This window comes from Sturnira hondurensis, unplaced genomic scaffold, assembly GCF_014824575.4.
Source record: "Sturnira hondurensis isolate 20B ecotype Veracruz unplaced genomic scaffold, ASM1482457v3 Scaffold0007797, whole genome shotgun sequence".
NCBI lineage: Eukaryota > Metazoa > Chordata > Mammalia > Chiroptera > Phyllostomidae > Sturnira > Sturnira hondurensis.
This window is the reverse complement of record NW_028080428.1, coordinates 2,380,529-2,396,694: the sequence shown is the minus strand read 5'-3', so window position 1 is coordinate 2,396,694 and position 16,166 is coordinate 2,380,529. Positions and strand designations below refer to the sequence as shown.

At 56.2% G+C, this 16,166-nt stretch overlaps 1 protein-coding gene across 3 annotated transcripts; it reads left to right on the top strand.

Annotated features, from left to right (window-relative positions):
* The first annotated feature begins 1,233 nt into the window (after positions 1 to 1,233).
* On the top strand, positions 1,234 to 9,014 carry GAL3ST3 (galactose-3-O-sulfotransferase 3). 3 transcript variants are annotated; one of them, XM_037053257.1, is made up of 3 exons: positions 1,234 to 1,718; positions 5,076 to 5,312; positions 7,353 to 9,014. In XM_037053257.1, exons 2-3 carry the CDS (start codon positions 5,188 to 5,190, stop codon positions 8,524 to 8,526), a joined length of 1,299 nt encoding a protein of 432 aa, XP_036909152.1. In that variant the 5' UTR covers positions 1,234 to 1,718; positions 5,076 to 5,187; the 3' UTR covers positions 8,527 to 9,014. The 3 variants fall into 3 exon arrangements, with proteins under 3 accessions (XP_036909152.1, XP_036909153.1, XP_036909154.1); XM_037053258.1 differs by lacking the exon at positions 1,234 to 1,718 and adding an exon at positions 3,851 to 4,016; XM_037053259.1 differs by lacking the exon at positions 1,234 to 1,718 and adding an exon at positions 7,111 to 7,234 and having other exon boundaries at positions 5,251 to 5,312.
* The last annotated feature ends 7,152 nt before the right edge of the window (positions 9,015 to 16,166 follow it).

Genomic DNA, 16,166 nt, shown 5'->3' with positions numbered 1-16,166 from the left:
TCCCGCTCTATCTCTGCCTGGCAGGCTCACTACTTGTGTGTGTATGTGTGCATCAGGGGAGAGAACCAGGAAACTCGGGTGAAATGGTCTCATTTCTCCCCAAACGCCCACACCCTTCAGATCTCTAGCATGCTCCATTTCACCCCCTGCCCCCAACAGAGAAATAGCTGGCAGCAGTGAGAAAAAAGAATGGGGCACCAGGCCCAGCACAGCTGAGGTTTGTGGGAGAGGGAGAAAAGGACTGGCTCGGAAATCCTCTTCGATCCTGCCCAAATCTTGACCCTTCCCACTTCCATCACTACCACCATCCCAGTCTCCTGACACTCCCGGAGGAGAAGCCAAACCCGGAAAGGACAGAAGGAAAAGCAGTGCTGCCCCCGACTCCCCCCACCCCCGGCTTGTCAGCCCACTCGAGCAGAACCAGTCCTGATACAAAGGAAGTGTCTTTCCGCTCCCTGAAACTGGAGAGCCAATGGCAGGTCATCTGAGGCTGGAGGCCCTGAGGTCTGTGTATGCTGTGGGGAAGGGGGTGGGCGTGTCTGAGGCAGGAAAACTAAGGTCTGATAGGTGAGGAGGTAGCATAGCTTAGGCCAGAAAGCGACAGCCTAAGTGGGGCCCCATTTTATCCTAAAAGCTCTGGGACCAAGCAGGGTAGGACCCCCACTGTTCAGAGGGGAAGACTGAGGAGCCAAACTGGGACCACAAGCAGTTGTCCTGATGCTGAGTGTTCCCTTTCTCTTCTTCCTAGTTAGGGTCCTCACACAATACCTGTCTGCACGGGTCTAGAATGGATTCCAGCCCCTTCCAGAGCCAGCTTTGGGGTGGCTGCTGCAGTTCCAGGATCCTTGCTGCACCCAGGCGGTGGGAGCCAAGAACTAAGAGGCAGTAGAAAACCCAAGACCATCCCCCACACACACAGGAGCTCACACAGAGGCTTTACATCCATCATCGCTGCAGTCTCAACAGTGGAAGCAGCCAGGCCCAGGTGAAGCCCCTGGGCAAGGAGTCCTGGGCCCACAAAGGCTCTGGTCAGGAGTAAGTGGTTCTGGGGTCCTTGTGAAGAGTGGGAGTGGGTCAACAACAAGGGGCTCCCTTGGGCTGGAGGGGAACGGGTACCCACGGGTGTGAGGGCAAATGAGACGACCCAGGGCTGGAAGTGGAAGAGAAGGAGACAGGGAGCATTGCATGCTTATAAATAAATGTACTTGTGTCTCTAACTCCCCCAGGGCCCACCAGTCCAAGGATGACCAGTGGGATCCAGGGATGTCCAGCAATGCTGTCATACCCAGACACCTTCTGGGGCTCAGTTTCCCTTCTGTAAAGTGAGGACAAGGAGCTGGCCACACTGACGTCCGGACTCAGCAAGATCGCCAGGGGAAGATGCCCGCATCCAAAGATGCCGCCCGGAGACTGACTGTTCAGCAGCCCGCTCGCCAGGGCTGCCCCCTCCCCTTCCCCTCCCTCTCCCCTGCGCTGCTGCTGGCCCCCGCCCCCGCCCCGCCTCCAGCGTGCGATGGGGGGCGGGCAGCGGGCAGAGTCGAGAGCAGCGAAGCCCAGCAGACGCTGCCACCTGATCCCATTCAGGCTCGGAGAGGCGAGCAACGGGTACTTGGTGCGCAGGGCCACAGCACCCTCGGACCCGCCGCGGATTTCAGGAGAAGGGTTGGGAGGTAGCAGCGACCCCCCTGCCACACAGGTCGGAGGCAGAGCCCTCGCGCGTGAGTACTGCGGTAGTAAACCTGGGGCTGGGGGGCAGGGTGGACTGGACCGGGATGAGAACGATGGGTGGGCGGGAGAGTGCCCTGGGGACCCAGTGACTGGAGAGCTTGAGGAGGGGGACTCACGGACCCCTGAGGAGTGACAGAGGACTGGGTGAGGGAGCGAATCTGGCCTATCCCCTATAGTGAGCAGATCCCAGTGACAGATCCCTGGGGAAGGTCGTGATGAAACTGAGGGAATTGGGGTGGGGAGAGGTAGGTAGTGATGGAGAGAAGAGAGGAAGGGAATTTGCAGGTAGGGATGACGTGGGGATGGATGACAGGGAAAGGGGGCTAGAGGGACCTGGTGCAGGCTGGGATGGGGGAGGAAAGGAGGGAGGGGGAAAGACACTTGATCTCCTGGGACACCAATTCGCAGCCTTCTCAGCCTCTGGCCCCTTCCTTTCTAGTGCCAGGGGAAGTGTCCCCGTTCCCTGGGCTGTACCATCCTCAAGTGAGGGTGGAGTCTCCAGGTCAGCCAAGAGTCAGTCAGGTCATCAGGGCTGGGTGGTCCAGGACAAGGCGCCCTCCTCCTCTAAATGCACCAATACCAGCCCTAGAGTTTGGAGCTGAGAGAGAAAAGGGCTCATTGGAGGGTGGGTGGGCGTCCAGGCCAGTCTGCAGCACTCTGGTTAGCTATCTTTTCTTCTTTGGTTCCCTGGAGAAAGAAAAGCAATTTGCAAAAAGCGGGCAGCAGCCAGAGGTGGAGTGTTCTGACTAAAATTAGCACTGATACTCTGATGAGGCTGGGCACACTGACCTGTCTGGGATGGCTGAGGGACAGGCTCCCCGTGGAGAAGGCATGGGGGGAGCCGGGAAATAGTTTGAAGTATATGAGGGGCAGGAGCCAGCAGGGCCTGGCCCCAGCAGACCCACCCGACCCCAGCCTGGAGACTAGAGAGGGAAACTCAGCCCCTCCTGGGTGCCAGGGCCCTGACTCCATCTCCAGAACAGGCACAAGGCAGTGAACTTGCCCAGGGAAGGGAGGCTGCCTCCAATGTCCACGCAGCACCCTCTGCGGGACCTGAAATGTTTACCCTGGCCCAGTGCCCACCCAGAGGAGACAGGGTTACTGCTTTCAAACACCTGAAGGTCTGTGGTGGAGAAAGAGGGTCCATGAGGTCCAGGAGGGCAGTGCGAGCCACCGCACGGAGTGGAAGGTGGAAGGGGACAAGCTGAAGATCCCAGCTATCCCAGAAAGAACTTGCAAATAGCCAGGGCTGCTGAGAAATGGACCGGGCTGTATCTGAAGGCGATGAGCATCCCATCGTTGACGGTAGCCAAGCAGACACTAGTGCCTGGAGAACTCTTGTGATGATGCCCTGTTCCAAGTGACCCTCACATTGGGCTCTGCCTGGCTGGCTCCCTGGGGCAAAGGGTCATGAGATGGAGAGGGCCACTGGGCAGACCACTGTCCCTCTTTGCGGGGCCTGGTTGAAGCATCTCCCCCGAGGAAATTCCACTGTGGTCTCCTCAAGGCTCGATGTCTTCAGCTGACCCAGAAGCCTCTGAAAAATAGGGTGGTTTTGGTGAGTTCGGCAAAGATGGGAAGAGACTGGCTCCCCACTGTTCCTCTTTGGGAAACTGTGTGTGGTCACCAAGTCCTCTAGGCAGGCTCAGTGACAACGGGAGGAATGTCTGCGTCCTGGCGGGCCATGAGCTCTGCCTTCCTCCTGCAGGCTGCCCACCCGGGTGGAGCTGGCCCTCCCCTGCCCCCACTCTCCTGGAAAGGACCCGGGGTGAGGGGGACTTGGACTTTCTCTGCTCTGCCCTTGGTTGTCCCCTGTGGTTGGGCCCTTCACCCTCCTCGGCTCCAGATGGATTAAGTCTGTCTGCTGGCTGGTGGCGGAAACAAGGTGATGGGGCTCAGAGAGAGGGGAGAGGCCTGACCAGGACATCTTTCCCCCAGACCGGTTTAAATCCAGGATTAATTGGGGTGGGGGGGAAGGGAAAGGACTGGAAGCCAAGGCCAGGGCTGCCAGGGGAGGTGCTGGTCAGAGAGCTTTCACATCACCTCACCCCCCTGGGGCCCAGGTGCCCTAGTTCCACACCTGCACGTGCCTGTAGGGTTCCAGCCTCCCTCCCCTTGGAGAGAAGTGTATGTGAGGCAGAAGCTGAACCAGAGCCTGGAGGCTGAGGCCCCTGGGGCAGAGACCCACCTATAGCCAGGGGACAGGCATTGCTGCTGAAGCTGACTTTCCACTGGAGCTGCCAAGGGCTGCGCTGCCCTCCAGCCAAGGCATTCATGTGTGGGGACAGGTGAGTGGCCGGGAAGCAGGCTCTTCGGCCTCTCATACCGCCACTCCCTGGGGATGTGGGCCCACCTTCTCCGAGAGATTCTCAGCAGGACAACCAGCAGGAGCCCCTCTGCATCCCCCACGCCGCCGAGTGCCTCCCAGGCTGCCATCACTGCCTCGGCCAGCCTGCCTCACCGCAGAGAGAGCTGATGGGGTGGCCAGGGTTTCAGGTGTCGGGGTAGAATCCAGACAAGGTTCCAGGATTTCAAGTCCTGCCTTCCTTTCCCTCACGGATTTATTGGTCTTGGGCCCTCAGAGCAGGAGCCCAGCTGGGAGGGCTCAGAGGCATGCGGGAGTCCGGGCGGGCTGCGAAAATCGGTTCTCTGTGGGAGCAGCACCCCGTCTCAGGGCCTGGACTCTGCAGCCAGAAAGAGCGGGTCTGACTCCAGGTTCTGCTGTGTGGCCCAGACGGGCGTCATCTGTTAGAGCCTCAGTCTCCATAAAGTGGAATACCCGTTAGGGATTAGGTGACTGAGCATGATTGAGTGGATAATAGTACAGTACACATAGTGGCCTGTGGTATTGACCCTTCCCTCTGTCAGGGACTTGAGAAGGTGAAGGTTCGGTCAGTTTCTGAGGAGCTCAGTTTCTGGGGCGTCAGGACCAACCCCTGGCTGTGGCCATCAGGTAAGGAGCCCTAGAGCAGGGGAAGCCTTGAGGCGAGGCTTCTGTGCTCTGAGCCGAGCCTTGGTGCTAAGGCAAGTCTACTAGGGAGACAGATACAAACGACAACGAGACAGAGACTGACTAGGGGCAGGCAGAGAAGCGGAGACGGGCCCAAGGGAGGCAGTGGCTGTAGCCTGCAGGGCTGGCCACACCCCAGAGTCTGTAATTCCACCCAAGACTAAGTTATCTGGAGCAATGTGGAGATAGGGTCTTGGTGGAGGGAGGTAGGAATCTGATCTTCCCTGGCCTCTCTGCTCACCCCACTCTTGGGAGCTCTCCTTTGCAGCAGTCCACTGGGGCTCGGGGCCCATCTCCTCTGCCCACTACAAACCTGTTTGCCTCCTTCTCCTGCCAGGCCTCTCAGGAACACTGGCCCTACTACCAGAGCCTCAGGAGCCCCCATGACTGCCTGCGAAGGGTGTCCTGGATAGCGAGACCCTGGCCAGCCCAGGGGTGGGTACCCCATCATGCCTACCATCCTCCAGCGCCTGCAGCAGGCCACAAAGATGATGAGCCGCAGGAAAATCCTGCTGCTGGTGCTAGGGTGCAGCACCTTGAGCCTCCTCATCCACCAGGGGACACAACTCAGCTGGTAAGGGGGTCTGGGCCTTGGGAGGGGGTGGGGCCCAGGAAGACACGAGTCTCCTGTGGCCAACTGCCTGGTCAGCACCAGAACTGAGAGCACTCCTCCCGATTCCGCGCACCTGCGGAGAAGACAGACTCTCCGGGGCTTTGTTCCTTCCCTCTCTCCTGGAAGTGTTTTCTGTCCATCTTTATACCCACACAGCCTCCCAGGTCAGGGAGTAATCTTCATGCAAAGGGCTGAGTGACTTGCTCAAAGTCAGAGTTAGTCAGTGACTACGCTGGGACTCTAATGTAGCCCAAGACCTCTGCACCCATCACGGGGTGCCTCCACAGAGGACCACAGAGTCCTCGCTGCTTCTGTCGTGCCAGGCAAGTCCCCTCACTTCTCGGAGCCCCAGTTTCCTCATCTGTGAAATAGAAATGATGGTATGCGTGACCCAGCTTGTCACCCTGACACAGGACACCATGTGACGACTAACAGGAGTCCCAACACTACTCCTGGCTCACATACAAATCCCTGCACACACCACCCCCCCGGAGCTGCCACTTCCCCATTTCCTATGTGGTCTGCTCAGGACAGTGGTGTCAGTGGGCCCATCCCCCTTGCCAGAGGATTGGCTGGTCTTTAATGTCTGTGTAGACTTGATCATGAGCCCAAATCAGCCACAGCCAGGAAATCTCCAGGGTATTCGCAAAGCTGCTTAGAGTCGTCTTCCTGACATTATGCTTAGGGTGGTAGGGAAGAAACTGGAGAGCAACTCAAAGTCTGAAGAGAGCTCACAGCTCACCTGTAATCCCAAACACCCTGTTTCAGGGTCAAGGACACAGAAATGAAAGCTTCCTGAAGACTAGCATTGTTATCTGTTTTTTATACTATCATATTTCTGGAACAGTGCCTGGCACATAGGAGATGTTAAAAAAAATACTTTGGCTGAATGAATCGAGATCCAGAGGTCTTAACAGAATCATGTGACAAATGGGTTGCCTCAAAGCCCAAGCCACACCTCCACAAGGTGAGGAACTGGGGACAAAGTAAACATGAAAAAGAAAACAGAGCCCTGGCCGGTGTGGCTTAGTGGACTGAGCTCCCACCTGCAAACCAAAAGGTTGTGGGTTGGATTCCCCAGTCAGGGCACGTGCCTTGGTTGTGGCCCAGGTCCCCAGTGGGTGGCGCTCAAGAGGCAACCACACATTAATGTTCTTCTCTCCCTTTCTTCCTCCCTCTCTAAAAATAAATAAATAAAATCTTCAAAAGAAAAACAAAACAGAGAGCAAGAGCATCTGGTTATTTTATCCGAGTTGCCAGACTTCTGTAAATGAGTTTTTTCCTGCCTGTCTTCACTCTCTATATCCACAGAGCGGAATTCCTCAAGGGTCTCCAAGAGCCACTGGCCCTGTATTAATTACCTATTTCTGTGTAACCGAACGGCCTCAAAACTTAGCAGCTGTGCATATCAAACCTTTATTACCTCACTTCTGTGGATCAGGAATCCGGGTGGGGCTTAGCCAGGTGCCTCTGGCTCAAGGGCTGTTATGGGGCTGCAGGATCATCTGAAGGTCTGACTGGAAGGGCCCCCCTTCCAAGCTCACCCATGTGGTGGTTTGCAGGCTTGAGTTCTTCAAGCCCAGTTCCTGGGGGATTGTTGCCACGTGGTACCTCCCCACAGGACTGCTCACAGGATGGCGGCTTGCTGCCCCTTCTGCATGAGTTTTCTTAGAGAAAGACACCAAGATAAAAGCCATAGTCTTTTGTAATGTAATCTCACAAGTGACATCCATCATTTCTGCCCTATTCTATTCCTTAGAGGCATCAATAAGTCCCGCCCATACTCAAGGGGAAGGAAATACACAAGAGCATGAATACCAGGAGGCCAGCAGGGATCACGTGGGTCATCTTAGAGGCCGCCTTCCATACCCCTCTACTGCTCTGTGGGTAAAGCCCAAAATAAGCTGCTCTGTGGCCCACTCCACAGTCCTTGGGGAGGGGCAGAAGTCAAGCCACACACCTCTCACACCCTCCTCCCGCACCCTTCCCTGGATCCTGCAGGTATCCCAAGCTGTTCCCTCTGAGTTGCCCACCTCTGCGGGACTCGCCACCACGCCCCAAGCACATGACTGTGGCCTTCCTGAAGACACATAAGACTGCGGGCACTACAGTGCAGAACATCCTCTTTCGCTTCGCGGAGCGCCATAACCTAACGGTGGCCCTGCCGCACCCGACCTGCGAGCACCAGTTCTGCTATCCGCGAAACTTCTCGGCGCACTTCGTGCACCCGGCCACGCGTCCGCCGCACGTACTGGCCAGCCACCTGCGCTTTGACCGGGCAGAGCTCGAGCGCCTCATGCCACCAGGCACCGTCTACGTCACCATCCTGCGCGAGCCGGCTGCCATGTTCGAGTCGCTCTTCAGTTACTACAACCAGTACTGCCCTGCCTTCCGGCGCGTGCCCAACGCGTCGCTCGAGGCCTTCTTGCGAGAGCCCGAGACCTACTACCGCGCGGGCGAGCACTTCGCCATGTTCGCACACAACACGCTGGCCTACGACCTGGGCGGCGACAATGAGCGCAGCCCGCGTGAGGACGCCGCCTACTTGGCGGGCCTCATCCGCCAGGTGGAGGAGGTCTTCTCGCTGGTCATGATCGCTGAGTACTTCGACGAGTCGCTCGTGCTGCTGCGACGTCTCCTGGCGTGGGACCTGGAGGACGTCCTCTATGCCAAGCTCAACGCGCGAGCAGCCAGCTCGCGCCTGGCTAGCATCCCCGCTTCCCTGGCGCGGGCCGCGCGCGCCTGGAACGGGCTCGACGCCGGCCTCTACGACCACTTCAACGCCACGTTCTGGCGCCGTGTGGCGCATGCTGGCCGTGCCTGCGTGGAGCGCGAGGCGCGGGAGCTGCGTGAGGCCCGGGAGCGCCTGCTGCGGCGCTGCTTCGGCGAGGAGCCCATGCTGCGTCCCGCCGCACAGATCCGCACCAAGCAGCTGCAGCCCTGGCAGCCCAGCCGCAAGGTGGACATCATGGGCTACGACCTGCCCGGCGGTGTTGCCGGCCCGGCCACTGAGGCCTGCCTCAAGCTGGCCATGCCTGAGGTACAGTACTCCAACTACCTGCTGCGCAAGCAGAAGCGCCGGGTTGGTGTGCGAGCCCGGCCTGAACCAGTCCTGGACAATCCCCCACCACCTCGGCCCATCCGGGCACTGCCCCGCATCCCCCAAGGCCACTGAACTCCTGGAGTCTGGCCTGGGGCTGCCTCCAGGTTCTGCCTCATTTGGGCCCCAATTTCCAAAAGGCTTAAGCCTCACGCCCTACTTGGGGGTGCATCTTCCTATCTGAGCCCACCTCCCTGAGATGGGCTGAACCCGGCCATCCGGAAGGATGCTGATAGGCCCCATGGAGGCCCAGGCCATCCTGGCCTGCTTCCTAACTGGCTGGTGACTTTTACAGGCAGTCTCGGGCCTATCCAGAACTGTCCATTCTGCCTTTTTCTGGGTCTTTTCCCAGTGAATGAGCGCAGGCCGCAGAGAGGGGCTCTGCCTGCCGGTCTCCTGGGGCTCTTGCTCTTCTTCACAGGGGCCAGAAGCCCCCACACCATCTGTCTTCCAGGTTCCACCCTGGCCACAGACCTAAGCTGCTCCCAGACTTCCAGAACCAAGAGTTCTTGGGTTGGGCTTTTTGTCTGGGTTTTTTAAAAATAAAATATCCTTAAAATGTGCAGGTTGTGTGTCATTTGTTGGAAGCCAGATGCCCCACATTTGAGGATGAGCCAGGTGCCCAAGAATGGCTGTGGGCACCGTAAAGGGGGGGACCCTCCACTGCTCTTCGCAGAAGCTCACCCTTGATGGACTGAGCCACCTCAGCCCCACTCATTCCCTTTGAGAGAATCTACATTATTGTCATTCCATTCAGCAACATTTTTTCGAGCACCATCTCTGTGACCCGGGACACAGGCGAACAGGGCAGCTGGGGCCTTTCTCCTCATGGAGCTCGCACGGGGGCGGGGGGGGCGGGGCCGAAGGAAACAGAGGAAGGACTGGGGGAGGTTAGAGCAGAAGGGCAGCTCGTTGGGCAGGGCTGGGGGGGGGGCTCTGAATTGCACCTCCCTTTCTGCATCACCAACCCCACCCCTGGCCTTCTTCCTGCACGGAGAAGACAATCCGGACCCCAAACAGGGCATCCCCTGCCCCTAACGCCCTCTGGCGGGGCAAAACTCTCTCAAGACCAGCAGAGAATCAGGACTTTCTCTGTCACTTTCTTTTCTTCTTCACAATGTACAGCTACACTGACATATCCAGATAGGTGCGCATAGCTGGCGCGGTCTGCTGTGTGCCGGGTGCTTGTGTAAGGGGTGTATATACCTCACCCTAGGAGATAGGTGCCCTTTTATGGGTGAGGGAACTGAAACTTGGAGAGGTCACAGGGCCAGAAAGTGGCCGCTAGGATCTGATTCCAGAAAGTATAGCTTTGGACTCTGTGCTCCTGGGAGCTGTCACAGGGCCATTTGAATAAAGAGGTTCACATGTCCCAGGCTAGGCTGACCCCAGGCCCTCCCCGAAAAGGACGGCGAGTGGAGACACCGAGGCTGGTCGAGCAGCTGCTCTTCATTTCCCACGGAGATAGCTGGTTGCCAGGTTGTACGACACACCCTGGGCTTGAAAGGGGGCTGTTTTGACAGCCCCCCACTCTTCAGCAGTAGAGCTCTGGAAAGGCAAGTAAGGCAGTGACTACAGACAGGCAAACATACAATCAGGCTTCCAGCATTAAACAACAGTAAAATATTGTACTCAACTCCAAGTCATCTACCCAAAGACAAGCATGCTGGGGCCCCAGGCCAAGAAGGTGTCTGTCTGCCTGCCACCCCCACCCCACGCCCCCATCCCCCCGTCTCTCTGTCTCCAGCCCTAGCCTCCGGTCATGTGTTTGCCAGGAACATCCTTCCCCTTGCTCTGGATCCTCCTGGGAAACTCAGCTTTCAGATTTGCCCTGATAGGCCTCTCCTGCCTCCCTAACCCTCAGGCAGGTGGGCTCCGCTTCACAAACCTGCTCCGCTTCAGCAGAGAGCCCAACTCTGACTCAGAAAAATCTGGATTCAGGGACTCACTAGAACCAACAGTCCCTGGGAGATGATCTCTCTGACGTGGTAGCAAGGACAGACCCTGAGTAGGCACTGTGTTCAAGGTTAGCCTTCGGTGGCTGAGCAGGGATCTCTGGGCCACCTTGGTCCAAACATCTCCAGCTTCAGCCACCACGTAGGGGAACAGCCCCTGGGGCCCCTGCAAAGAGGCCCCTTCCATCCACAACACGTGATGCCACTCACTCTGTGTGGGCTCAACACGTTTCCAGGGCTTTGGCGGTGGGTGAGACGTGGCCCGTGCCTGAAGGAGCTCCCACTGACGTCTCGGCAGACGAGTAAGTAGCGACCAAGATGACAACTAGGATGGAGGTGATCACCTCAGTGGCTTTGGGGTTCAGACTCCTCGCTCTGCCACCCACTGCTCACATGGCCTTGGTCTCAGCCTTCGAGCCTCACGTTGCTCGCCTTCAGAGTGATTATTTCCCCCTGGGGAATGAACAGTACTTGGCATAAGGCACCTAGCACAGTGCGTGGCACGTGGAACTGTCCCCAAGGCACTAATGTTGTCAGGGCTGCCCCAGGCCCAATGCCCTTCACGTGGTAGATGTTAACAGGTTGGTACATCAATTCCAAGAGTCTCCCAACAGGCAGAAGAAGGCATTTTGAGGTAGGGTACGTGTTCCCGGTTTGCCCAAAGGCACCGCACAGACAAGTGGGGGCCTTGACGTTGACGGTTATGTAAGGACGAGCAGAGTGTGGGAACAAAGAGAAGGACGAGCGCGTCAGCCTGAGCCATCTGGACAGGCTCCCTGCAGGAGGGGGGTGCCCAGTGGAGAACAGGGACGAGGGAGGGTGCTCCAGACAGGCACCGACGCCAGGTTACGAAAGGCCTTGATGGCCCTGCGTCGAAGTTCAGACTGTTCCGCATGGGACACTGCAGTAAATGGAATGGCCGGCGGTGACCAGCAGGGGAAGCCAGGCTGCCCCCACAGGGGAGGGCGTCACCACTACAGCCCATCTGTAGCCCACTCCTGACACAGCAGCACCTGAGAGACCTCTGTTGCACAGGAGGGGAAGTCACTGTGGCAGGGGGCAGGAGAAAGGCCTCCGGGGAAGTGGGAATGCCGCTGAGAGGAGGCAGGCTCAGGAGACGAGGCACGCTAGCTGAGGTTTACTGAGCACTCGCTATGTGCTTGGCGCTTTTCTCCGTGCTTTATGTATTTTAATTTACTGCATGCTTGCAATGCCCTGGTGAGATGGGTATTATTCTTGTGCCTCTTTCACAGAAGGGGAAACTGAGATACAAAAAAGGTGAAGTGCCCAGGCTCACCAGCTGGAAGAAGCTGATCTTGGGACAGAAAGCATAGTGCTCGGGCTCCCAAGCCCACTTCCACCACAGGAACACGTTGTCATCGTCCGTCCCATGCCCCCCAACCCACCCCCCTCACACACACCCAGCAACCCCTACAGGCTCATTCTCAAAGAGGCCTCTGAGATGAGCACCCCCCACCCCTGGGGGCGTGCTTGAGTGGGAGGAAGGGGCAGAGGTAAAGAAGGCAGGGGCACAGAGAGAGGAAGCTGGCTGTCTGCCGCCTCCATTGGGCAGCTTCCCAGGAGGTGCTGGTGGAGTGGAAAGGGTCCTAGAGGGCAGGAGCACCTGAGGGGAGGGGAGGGGATGGGGGGAGGTGAGCGTGGCAGCCCCTTCCTCAGCCTCATAAACCTGAGATTAGCTCCTGTGAACCAGCAGGACTGCAGGAATCTGAGGACCCCAGCCAGCCGCGCCTCTCCGCCCCAAGAGTCCCTGGCACGCTCTGGTGGGCAAAGGACAGGACAGGAACAGCCTCCTCCACCCCCACCCCAATCTCATGGATTTTCACAACATGCAGCAGGGCATGGGAGTCAGAGCCTAATACCCCATGCAAATGCGGAGACTGAGTCCCAGAGAGGGGATATGGCTTCCAGAGGTGGGGACCTAGAGCCAGGCCAGAGACAGGAGTGAGGACACTCCCAGAAGCTGGAGCCACAAGAGGCAAGACCCTGGCCCTCTGTCCTGGCTTTGTCTCTGTCTCTTTGACTTCCGGATGGGTGTCCCCAGGCTCATCAGACACACAATGTTCAAAACCAAACGTCTCGGCTTCTGCCCAAACCAGCTCCTCCAGTGCTCTCAGTTTCCGGGGCTGGCACCCCATTCAAGCAGACACTCAGGCTCTAGTCCTTGGTCTCTTTAACGTTTCCCTCACCCTGTCCACAGCGCCACCTACCTGTCACCATGTCCTGTACGTCTGACTCCTGAGTAACTGGCATCTCCCCCTCCCTCCCCACCACACCTTTGTCTTTGTGGGCCTTCGGGGTTACTCCACCGTTACATCAACGGCCTCCCCACCCACCTGCCTGCCTCAGGCTCCCCACAGCAAATGCAGAGTCTCCTCTCTGTAGGCAGAGTGATCCTTGACCTTTTTTTTTTTTAAAGATTTCATTTATTTTTAGAGAGGGAAAGAGGAAAGAGGGGAGAGAAAGAGAAAGGAAAGAGAAAGAGAGGGAGAGAAACATCAATGTATGGTTGCCTCTCATGCGCCCACTACTGGGGGCCTGGCCCACAACCCAGACAGGTGCCCTGAGTGGGAATCGAACCAGCAACCCTTTGGTTCACAGGCCAGCGCTCAATCCACTGAGCCACACCAGCCAGGGCCACCACCTCTTTTTGTAAACAAAGATTTATCAGAACACAGCCACACCCACTCATTTACTTATCGTCCTGTGGCATTTTGCACTACAACAGTGGGGTTGAGTAGCTGCAATGGAGAGTGTGCAGCCCCCAAAGCCTAAAGTGTTTACTACTTACCCCTTCATGAGAAAAGTTTATTACCCATTAACAAAAATTAAAACATCAGCCAACACTCACACCAGAATTACATGAGAAATGGGTATTAAACACTTGCCAGCATATTGTTCCCTGAAGGCGCTGCGCCCATTCAAACCTCCATTCTGCGCCCACAATGCTTTTTTCTTCTCTACCTGGAGAGCTCGAACCTGTTCCTCAAAACCCAATTCAAGTGTCCCTTTTCCCATGCTGCCTGTATCAGTTAGCTATGTGCTGCGTGACAAACCACCCCCAAATATAATGGCTTTAAAAAACGATTTCTCCCTAGATTCTGGTTCATCTCTGTGGCTCCACTGACCTGGGCTGAGCTTGACTTCTCTCATTCTGCTGAGCTCACTCATGGACCAGCTGTCAGGGGGGCTGGGGGCTGGGGGCTGGCTGGTCTGAGACGGCCTCAGCCACAGTGACTCAGCTGTGCTCCACGTGGTCTCTCTTATGTTTTCTGTTTGTCTGTTTAAATAACATTTATTCTCACAGTTTCTGGAGCTAGAAGTTTGAGGCCAGGGTACCAGCATGGCCAGGTTCTGGGCGGGTCCCCTTCCAGGGTGCAGATAGTCAACTTCTCTCTATAGCCTCATGTGGTGGAAGGAACACGGAAAAATCTGGTCTCTCTGATCTTCAGCAGATGAGCCTGGGCTTTTTCTCATTGGCCAAGTGTGGGTCCAAGAGAGTAGGGGAAACGGGCAAGTTCTCACTTCAGCACTTCTGCCACCTTTGATTGGCCAAAGCGAATCACAAGGCCAGTCCGTGTTTGAGGAACAGGGACACAGATATTGCGGTCACATTTCAAGGGGCATTCTGGATAGAAGGTGGGGGCAGAACTGGAGCTATTTATATACTCACTCTGTTTTCCCCTCTTTCCCCGAGCCATGGTGCTGCTCCTGACTCAGGGGTCATGCAGCCCTGCTCGGAGGCGAAACAAAACCTGGCATGCGCACTTGGCTAACGCAAGGAGTCTGCCAGAGACGTCGGTTCGTTTGCCTTTGTGCACAAAGCCATGAGGCAGGGATGGAGTTCTAAGGCTCTCCTAAGGAAGAACACAGGCAGTTTGTGTGTCTTTTAAAGTTACTATATCAGCCAGGGTTTGATCAGAGAAGCCAAGTTATCGGGAGCCATTATACACGGTAAAGATGTATTGGGGTTGGTTATATAGGACCACTGTCTCTTTAGCTGGTGCTGGAGCCAGAAGCAGCTGGCAGGCAGCTTGGACCAATGTGCGGCGGGGGAAGCAACACACTGGCATCTGTGAGGATGAGCTAGAACCCACGGCATGGACCAGAAGCCAGGAACACATGTTGCTGCATCTCAGCCTCCAACTTTGATGATGCACGGGACCTACAGGAGAGGCTGGCCCACTGTCTGGGAGCTAAACGTACACCTGGGACGAGAGTGACAGAAGTTGGAGGATCTGGTGAAAGCTGGAGGAGCTGTGGACCCAGCTGCTGCCAGCAAGGTGAGCCAGCAAGGAAGGTCATTGCGAATGAGCTGTGACTGCTTCTGGTGGCCCTGTGCCAACCTTCCCAGTGGAAAAGGGATACAACTCCTCTTTCACTCCTACTCTCTAAATCTTGCACAAAATGTCACTCGTGGCCCCTGCTAAGTCAGGACTGCAAGGGAGAGAATTTTGGGAAGCATAGTTCCAGCTCTGCTAAAATGACAAATTCACCACAGCCACAGATGTTCATTTGAATATTATACCTGTGGAGACCAATTAGTACCAGAGGTCTTAAGAGACCCAAGGCCACAGTCCTGAGGCCCTTGGATGTGGGCTGTGGTTATTCCCCCATCTCAGAATGTACTGCGAGATTAGTCCTCAGCAGCTGGCAGAATCCCCCGCCGGTTCCCTGACCCTGCAAAAAAGGGGGCCAAGGGGAAACCCCTGGAATGTTCCTTCTGCCCCTGCCAAGTTATAAACCCAAAGTGAGAGCACAGCGCTGGGAGAATATCAGAGATTAGTGCCACCACCGAGGAGGTGAGAGATGCAATGGTAGTGATTCTAAATACATCTCCTTATAACTCACCTTTTTTTTACAGACGAAAAAGGAAACTCAATGACACAGCGATGCCAATCACAGCTACAAGTCTAGATGTGATATCTTCACTGGGGAAAATCAATACCAACCCCAGCAACCAGGGTGTGGCTACTGAACTAGCAAGTGCTTTCTCTTCCAGTCCCCTGAGTACGGTAAGTTGCACTCAGTTTGCATTTACATAGAACAGGTTTTTCCATTCTCCTGCAAACTGCAAGGTCCGGAGGGACCACAGGAGTTTTGACAACACAGAGAACCCTATGCTGATACGTTCAATTGATGCCATTCTGCCAACTGGACTCTGAGAGGAAACATCAAGCACCTCTGGTGCTATAGATATGGGTGTGCCAGAGAGTCGGAGATGAACCCTGTGGAAGTTCAAGGGCCTGCCATCGCAGGAAAGTTTCTAGGGCATCAGAGGTCTGGGGAATGTCAGATATCCTCCAGTGGGAGAGTCATGTCACCGTCCCCTACACCATACACCAGAAAGAAAGAGATACACGGTAAGTCTTCTGGGTTTTGGAGCCAACACACATCACTTGCAGACAAGGTGTTTTGATTCATGTATGGGGTAAATGATAAATACGGCAGTGTTAGTCTGGATCTAAAATAGGCTCTTCGAAAGGCTATAATACAAGCTACCCTACCACTTGGGCATCGTGCCTGGTATGTCCACGTGGCTGACTTAGGTGTCAGCCAAAGACGGCATGTGGAACCTCTGGCAAGTCCCTATAGGAGTATCAGAGTTACGACTCTTGGAGTTTTAGCCATGCTGGCCTCTGCCAACAACTCGACATTCTGAAAAGCAGTTTCTGGCTTGTCACTGGACCTTGGAAAAGGCTGACTGCCTGGTTTATGGAACACCAAGTGATTACGGGAACC

What these genes read in the sequence shown, in the direction of transcription:
- GAL3ST3 (XM_037053257.1), top strand. Translation starts at nt 5,188, where the DNA reads ATGCCTACCATCCTCCAGCGCCTGCAGCAGGCCACAAAGATGATGAGC. An exon ending in CAGGGGACACAACTCAGCTG is followed by an intron (nt 5,313 to 7,352) that starts GTAAGGGGGTCT and finishes TGGATCCTGCAG; the next exon opens with GTATCCCAAGCTGTTCCCTC.